Below are 8,390 nucleotides of genomic sequence, written 5' to 3' on the forward strand. Positions count from 1 at the left end.
AGGAGAATTGGCCGCTCTCAGTTTATGGCCTGGGCTGGAGAAACTATCAAGTGGCAAATTGCCTCCCTGGTCCACTGATAACCGCGTTATCTTCCGTGCAAGACGTTTAATGCAACTTTCGTATTTCGTTAAGATGAGGTTTGCTGGACAAAGTCTTTACTTAAGACGAAGGACTGCAACTAGATAAAGACTTGACAGGGTGACTAACATTGGTTAAAGATCATATTTTTATCCCGAATAAAGCATTTGGTCAAGGGTGTACCACGATAGATTTATAGTGTCATTACCTACCTAAAACACTGCGTGGCATGTGCCAAGGTCATAACAGAAATAATACCGACAAGCTGTTCTGGTCTCTACAGAACCATCATCAAACTACGAAGCACGCTCAACATCTGCAAATTCAGCTAACGTTAACGTCAAGAGACAGCAAACAAGCCAACATTACGCATCCACCGCTAACTAACTGTACTAATGTTACGTTGAACCATTAGATAAGGGCAAACAATAGCAAATTATGGTGGACCTAAACATTAAGACACTATTGTTAATGTCCATTATGAAGCGTCACAGCAAGTTTTAAAGGTAGCTCTCAATTATTTCAGTTGTCAGTGGGCTATAGTTTCAGAAGATACAGTGAAACACTGGCAAGACATTTCCAGTTCACTTAACATTAGCAATCAAGGCTAACATTGGCTGATGAGCTAGCTAGCTACGGAAGAACCAATGAATAAACCAACTTGAGGGCTTAGAGGACACAGGACATGGTAATATAGACACCTCACTGTAACCGACTGAGCCAAATAAGCCGTTGGTGAAACGATTGAGACTGGGCCTTTAAAAAAGAACGTTGAAGTGACACTTCGCCACCGGCTCAAAGTTTGACAGACAATAGCTTTCTCGCTAGCCGACGTTAGTTACCGTAACGTTACTTGCTAACTATGTTAGCTAGCTACCTAGCAAGTAAAGCAGTAAGCTAGCCAGCTAACTGTCAACATAATCACCTTCCAATTTGAGATGTATAGATATACATTCCAGTTCAACAGCACAAGTACTACCAAAAAAGACCACAAGAACATAAACAGCTGCTGTAATGCATAAACACATTGTAATGCACTGACATTTTAAATCACCTAACGTTAACGTTACAAGACTTTAAATAAGCTATTTGCTAATTGACAGCTATCGTTAGCTAGGCGATGTCAAACTTAGGCAGGCAAGACACCCGGCGTTTGGGGGTAGTAATATGTCAGTGTCAGACTGACAGACAAATAGAACCACCATCCACACTTAAATACTGTTTTTTTTTCTTTGGCTGTGGCAACGGTCATCTTACCCCACTTCATCTCCCACTAAGTTGTTGTTCATTTCTGAGGCAGGAGCGGCGGACTGGAGAGTTACCATCGGTGCTCTGTGTGAATTCTGCCTCTGATCTGCTCAACTCTCCTCCCAGGGAAGGTCACTCCGCTCCAGGTTCAAACCGAATCTGCGCAATGCCGACGCGTTCGCCACGGGGTCTTCCAGCAGGGGTTTGAAATTCACTGGGACATGTAGTCATAATGTGAAAAAATCTTTCGGTAACGTTACTTGCATTTACACTCATTGATTGGACTGTAGAAAACCCGATACAATCTATATAGCTGACATTGAGAAAGACGCCCTTTAGGATTTGAGTCGCCAATCCATATTCTGACTGATAAAATTATTGCATAAACTAGGCTGCCTTGTCTGAATTTCAGACCAATTGGTGAGGACCAATACGCTGACATTAAATATAGACCAGGCCAGGAGACTGACTTCAAAACTTACTTATGATGAATGTATTTTCCACTCTGTGGCTCATACCCTAGAAAACTCATTGTGAACTGTTGGCCCACCATTTTAAGTTTCTTAGTTTATTGACAGAGCAAAGTGGATATTTACAAGACCTCTGCAAATGTATAGCAGTTGCATCTGACCAGTTCTGTGCCCCTGTCCAGTTGATAACCTGAATGGCCACTTTACCGTTTGTATATTGTCCACAAACATTTTCTGAAGATAAGGTCTAATCCTGAGGGCACAATGAAATACCATTCACTATTCACAATTGATCTATAGCCTAATATTATATGAGAACAAAATAATTTGGTATAGGTGGCTAGGCCAACTTTACCTATATTTGATTAATGTTGTAACTGTAGTAACCCTTTAGCCTGGACAAATCAAATGCAACAAGGCCAAATAATTGTTTATTCATTGCTTTTTACAATAAAATAATCAAATATGTCATATGATTTCAAAGTATTCCACATCTCAGGGGCACACCTGCTTGTTGTGACTGTTTATAGACATGAAAAGAAACAACCACTGTAAAATGCAACTTTTTCTGCCAACTGTGCTCATCTACACAAAATGTGCTCATCTACACTGAAAACCTGTCAAACTGTGAATAGCATGTAGGCCTATTCCTTCCTCACACACACACAAAATCCATAGACCTAAGGTAAAAGTGGTTATGTATTTCAAAGTAGGCCTATAAATCCCCTGCTCCACAAAGCCTACAGGCGTGTTTTTAAATCTTACCATTAATGTGGCCCCAAACAAATTGTCACGTCTAAACTGCTCTAGTGAGCAATTGAGCCATTGTGGCGTAACATGATATATCCTTGGGAAAAAAACCGTTCACTTTTTGCTCTAGCTGTGTGGACAGTGCAGTCACACCCCCTGGTCCTCCGATTGCTACTTATCAAGTGGGCTACGTTACTATTTGCTAACTTGCACTATCAGCAGTTCTTCTCGCATATAAAGACACGTCGTCTCCACCTCGACCTCTTCCACTCCACTGGCCTCTTCACCTTAGTGACCACTCTTCAGAACTTCAAAATGACAACTGCACAGCCCATATTTTCCAAAGGAGAGAATTGCAAAGACGGGTGGCACGACGCTTCAGCCGGCTACAATGAGACCGACACACATCTTGAGATTCTAGGAAAGCCGGTTATGGAACGCTGGGAGACTCCATACATGCACTCACTCTCAACTGTGGCTGCCTCAAAGGGTAAGAAAGAGTGTATTTGCAAATGTTCGAGCCACAAACAAACTGCACAGGTCTCTTCATTTTGACTTCCAGGTTACTGTCTCGACGTTCTTCAGTTGTCAACAAATTGTGATACAAAATCATTATATAAACTGATTGCGTTCGGCTATTGTAGGCTATGGTTGTCTTTCCAACAAAGTAAAGAATGACCAAATAAGCCGAATGAAATAAGTCCGTGCAGAGTAAAAATGTTACGGAATAGGTTTATTTCCAGCTGTGACCTTTTAATGCATCGTGCAATGTTACTATGAGAATTCTTGAAAAACAAGGCTGGGTTACTACAACGTGCGCACATGTGTCACAGTGCAACAGGTTCATATGGTTAAAGTGCCAGTGAAATTCAAGGACATGGGCGGGGTCTTTAATTTATGATTAAAGCCATTGAGGAGCACTGTTAAAGGAATACTGGTCACATGGGCTGGTTTACTATTCTCTGCTCAATCATTGGCTCTAAATGTTTCAACAACATAGTGAAAGAATAAGTGGCCTAAATGTATACAGTTCTGTGCCACAAATTGATATATATATGTTGTCAAATACTGTAGTAGAAGCCTATATGATGAGAGGACTTGGTATATGTAATGCAGAGGATAAAGACCAAACCTCTGTACCATCACTACCACTTTTCATCACAGCCTTGAACTCTTAAAACACAACCGCCTATGCCTCAAAAGTCTCAAACATTTTTATTAAACAATTTAAAGTGGCATTATGTAGGAATTGCTAATCGCTAACGAGATGCTAGCGGTAAAACCTCTTGAAATTTGCTTACTTTGACACTATGACAAACTAGCGAGTCAACAACTTTCCTAACACAGTCAAACATCAAGCAAGTGCAACACAAGACAAAGCAAGACTGCAAATAAGCTACTTACTAGTTCGGCAGACAGTAGTAACCGGGCGGCTTCAGGCAAACCTACATAACCCAGTAATATGCCTACAGACCCTGGTATGGCAATGGCACGGAGGCAATTCTCCATATTAAACGTCATTGTAGTGCCCCAATTTTTTTTAAGCTGTTATTTTAAGGTAAAACTGCTAATCTTAACCCTAACACTGAAGTACAATTCCTACATAATGCCACTTTAAATAGTTTTACACACGTAATTATTTGTCCTACTACATTTAAGTGAATAGCCTACTGCATTAAATTTAGATGATCATTGTAAAGCCCCCGTACATTTTCTGTATCAAGTTTCCACACTAATAATTAAAAAATGAACAATTTCATCTACTGCATTCCCAAAGTCAGAGACTAGATTGTGCCATATGACTGTAATCCACTCTCTTTCACATCAGCTATTTTTACCTTTTTTGAAATACTAAGCTGTGAGAGGTTGCCAAAAGCATGCTTGCTATTCTCCCTCCAGCATTCCAGCAGGGGTAGAAGGGCATATTACTCTACTCTCAGTGGCACACCCTTAAGGCTGTATCGTATATCAATACAGAACATCCTCTGCATTTGTATAATTACTACCAGGATATTAGGAACATTGTGCCAGTATAACTGCAACCGGGATATTTGGAAAATTGTGCCAGTGATTGATGCTTTGGTATTGTTTACTCCATAGGAGGCAGAGTCCTGGAGATTGGTTTTGGAATGGCCATCGCTGCTACTAAACTAGAGAGCTTCCCCATTGAGGAGCACTGGATTATTGAGTGCAATGACGGAGTGTTCCAGAGGCTACAGGAATGGGCCAAGGTTCAGCCTCACAAAGTGTGTAAAGCGTTTGTGAAAATGTCAGATAGGCTTATCACTCATAAATAATGATGTCCAAGATTAATTGATCATTTCCCTCCCTTGCAGATTGTGCCATTGAAAGGCCTGTGGGAGGATGTTGTCGCCACTCTACCAGACAACCACTTTGACGGTAAGACTGACTAATGAATGTGTAAAACACTCTTTCACGGGGGGGTTGAAGGGGAGATTTGGTTTTCATAACTGAAGCATTCTGTTGTGACATTAGTATTATTAAATAAATTAGAAAAATTATTGAATGTCATTTTGCTTTTTAGGATCTCACACCATTGCACAATTAAACAGATGTATCAATAAAAACCTTAAATCACCAACAGGCATTCTGTATGACACATACCCTCTGACTGAGGATACATGGCACACTCATCAGTTTAACTTCATTCAGGTAAGTTGGATTGGTTTCATTGGGATTTTTCAAGCATTCCTCATATTGTTAATTTCAAACATCACATTTGAATGACCTGGTAACTAGAGTTAGGTCTATCGAAAGGTGGTATTTTTCTCTCCAGCATAGATAAGAAATATAACTGTTATGACACAGTTGCCACATTTGGCTGCCTTCCCTCAACATGCAGTGCTGTTTAATATTTTACCCCATTTGCCCTTTAGATTAACACCATGAACTAAATATCTCCCTGCAGGGTCATGCCAACAGATTGCTGAAATCTGGAGGAGTTCTCACCTACTGCAATCTTACCTCCTGGGGAGAGCTGCTGAAGGGTAAATATGACAACATTGAGAAAATGTTCCAGGTGAGTGTTGTTCAAGCTTACACCTACACAGAATATTCTCAGCACATACTCTCATTGCCACACACTGTTGCCATATTCACTAAAAGTATGCAATGTCCTGTTTTCAGGAGTCCCAAGTGCCTCATCTGATCAAGGCTGGCTTCAAGAAGGAGAACATCAGCACAACCCTGATGGACATCATTCCCCCTGCTGATTGCAAATATTATTCCTTCAACAAAATGATTACACCAACCATTCTCAAGAAGTAAAGACACTAGCCGGTGACTGACCCTTTTCTAATAGCTCTTTCTCCACTGCCTCCTGTAATAGTCATTAGCTACTGAATCTCCTTTTGCTTATTTGCTGCAAGTTTAACACAACCTTATCCATGGTAACTGCTACTAACCGCTACATTCAGACCTGCCTTCGGGGGAGGAGGGAGGGCCGTAGAGATCATTTTGTCCCGGGCCCAAGCAAGACACACGGCTGGCCTGACCTCATTAGCAGGATGTAGCCGTTTTCGTATATGTAATAATTTCATAAAGGTACACCATTCCACAACTCTGATTCTGCCCTGTATCTTTTCAAAATAAATCAATCACTAATTTGTTGTAAGCATGGTGTATGTCAAGTATTCATAACAGACATAGCTATATTGCTTAAGCTTTTTGAACTGTTCAACAGCATATTATGCTGTTTACACTTCATCATTTATAATACTTATCTAAGGAGATTTTATACGTAGATGTATATTCTAGAAATAACTTTCTTGTTGGGGGTTTATGCAAGCATCGCAGTAACACTACATTTTATGGGAATACCCATATCAGGATATGAATATAACACTATTTATAGTGTGCTGCTATAGGTGATTTTGCATGAGACAAACCTTTGGCCAACCAAGGTCCCTTACATCAACTGTTCTGGTGAGAAAAACCCAGGTGGGTGATAACCGCCAGTTTATATTTAGTAAAGGGCCGCCAGGTGTGTCCTTAAACACACAATTGAAATTAATCTAGAACTGGACTTCGTCACATTTTAGCCAGATACCTAGAATTTATGAAAATAGAACATTCACACCCACAAGAGCTGATCTAAGTTGACAGATACTCGACAACACACTCAAGAATATTATGAACTCTGCACAAAATACAACCGGGGATTTTTCTGCCCTTTCTATGAAAAATATCTCTGTGGTATAGTTTATGAATCTTTTTGCAAAGAGGGAAATATGACAAAAAACTGTTTATACAAAGAACATTGTTGGGCATATGGAAACAAAGTCAATGAGGTCAGGAAAGACAATAACAGCACCCCCCACACATACAACCCCAACTTCTGAATTTAGCTCAACTTTTGTAAACTTCTGATTGGACACAGAGTAGAAAATATATATATATATATATATATATATATATATTAGGGCTGTCAATAGATTAAAAAAATTTTACTAATTAATCTCACATTTTGAAATTCATTAATCTAGATTAATCGCGATTAAAAGTTTGTTTGTCTGTTTTTTTTTTTTTTACTTCCAATGAAAAATATCTCAATTTCCATACATTGTCAATCAAATGAGCTGTGACACCCAGGTAATTGTCATTGATGACTGATGTCCAGTGGTCACCAGTAAGGGTGACGGTGGCAGCTTGCTCGAGGAGCTGAATTTTTCGTGCTCTCTCGCCGTCATAAAAGGAATGTATGCGAGACACAATGGTGCCCCTCGGCGGTAAATCGTAAGAGTTGTCTCCTGAAGCAATTCGAATCACCTCAGTCAGCCCAACGTCCTTAACTATGTTGATGGTCCGACAGTCACCGGCAACCCAAACTGCTAAAGCGTTGGTAACCTTTTCATGGACTGGTCTAGTTATTTTACTAGAGAAGTCGTAGAGTGTGGGTTGGCGACCATCTAACCTGGGACTGCTTTCTGTCGGGTGCTTTGCATTAAGGTGGTTCTCAAACTTTTTCTGTCATTCCCCACTTTTAACAAGGGGGGCTTTTGGTAGGCCAAGACCCCTACTTAATTTGCCCGAGGGGACACAGGTTCAAGTCTGGCCTGATGTAATTTCCCAATCCTCTCCCCACCTCTTCTCCGCATCGCTTCCTGTCAACTTCATAACTATCCAAATAAAGGCATTAAAAAAAAAAAAAAGTGCGTTAAATTATTTTATCGCGTTAATCGCGGCCGCATTAATCGCATAGATTAACGCGTTAACGCTGACAGCCCTAATTTATATATATATATATATATAGGTGAACATAGCAGATATTTCCATTCTGCATCACTTTGACACAGAAGTGGGCCTTACAGTCCCAAATGCTTGAAATCATAGCACCACCTACTGGTAAGTATTGGTACTACCCTGAAATAACGTGTGATATGATATTTCATCCTGAGTGCCACTGTCATCCCTAAATTATTCCTATTCCAAGTCAACTTTGTCACAAATGACCTCCCATGGAGGAAAGGTGAGCTCACTGGTAATTCTACAGCATACACATGTGAGGGCAGAAAGCAAGGAAATGTTTCAATACATTCTATGAGCATAAATGAAGTGTGCCTGAAGCGTAGCACACCACTGCCAAAAAACTGACAGCACTGACATTCTTATTCACAGAAAAGTAGTGTATAGTCTATTTTGAAGAAGCTGAGAAATAGTTTGTATGGTCGACCAAGTAAGAGTCCCACTTTCAAAATACTGGTTAGAATTTAACAAAAAACATTGTGTGTAGGAACTTATTTGGCCTCTGACAGTATCACAACAAACCCATGTTATCACAGATATCCATTACGGTACATAAAATGAGTATAAGATGGGTGGGC

The 8,390-nt window shown here is 40.2% G+C and overlaps 1 protein-coding gene across 1 annotated transcript; it reads left to right on the top strand.

Annotated features, from left to right (window-relative positions):
- The first annotated feature begins 2,701 nt into the window (after positions 1 to 2,701).
- Positions 2,702 to 6,181, top strand: gamt (guanidinoacetate N-methyltransferase). The gene is made up of 6 exons (XM_042704128.1): positions 2,702 to 3,037; positions 4,648 to 4,793; positions 4,884 to 4,947; positions 5,153 to 5,220; positions 5,477 to 5,587; positions 5,695 to 6,181. The coding sequence occupies exons 1-6, from the start codon at positions 2,863 to 2,865 to the stop codon at positions 5,833 to 5,835; spliced, it is 705 nt and encodes a 234-aa protein (XP_042560062.1). The 5' UTR covers positions 2,702 to 2,862; the 3' UTR covers positions 5,836 to 6,181.
- Positions 6,182 to 8,390: the final 2,209 nt, after the last annotated feature.

The sequence above is a fragment of the Clupea harengus genome, unplaced genomic scaffold (genome assembly GCF_900700415.2).
Source record: "Clupea harengus unplaced genomic scaffold, Ch_v2.0.2, whole genome shotgun sequence".
Taxonomy (NCBI): domain Eukaryota; kingdom Metazoa; phylum Chordata; class Actinopteri; order Clupeiformes; family Clupeidae; genus Clupea; species Clupea harengus.

Excerpts from the sequence above, each read along its gene's own strand:
- gamt (XM_042704128.1), top strand. The coding sequence starts at position 2,863 with ATGACAACTGCACAGCCCATATTTTCCAAAGGAGAGAATTGCAAAGAC. Across the intron at positions 4,948-5,152 it reads ACCAGACAACCACTTTGACG|GCATTCTGTATGACACATAC; the intron begins GTAAGACTGACT and ends AATCACCAACAG. Across the intron at positions 5,221-5,476 it reads ATCAGTTTAACTTCATTCAG|GGTCATGCCAACAGATTGCT; the intron begins GTAAGTTGGATT and ends ATCTCCCTGCAG.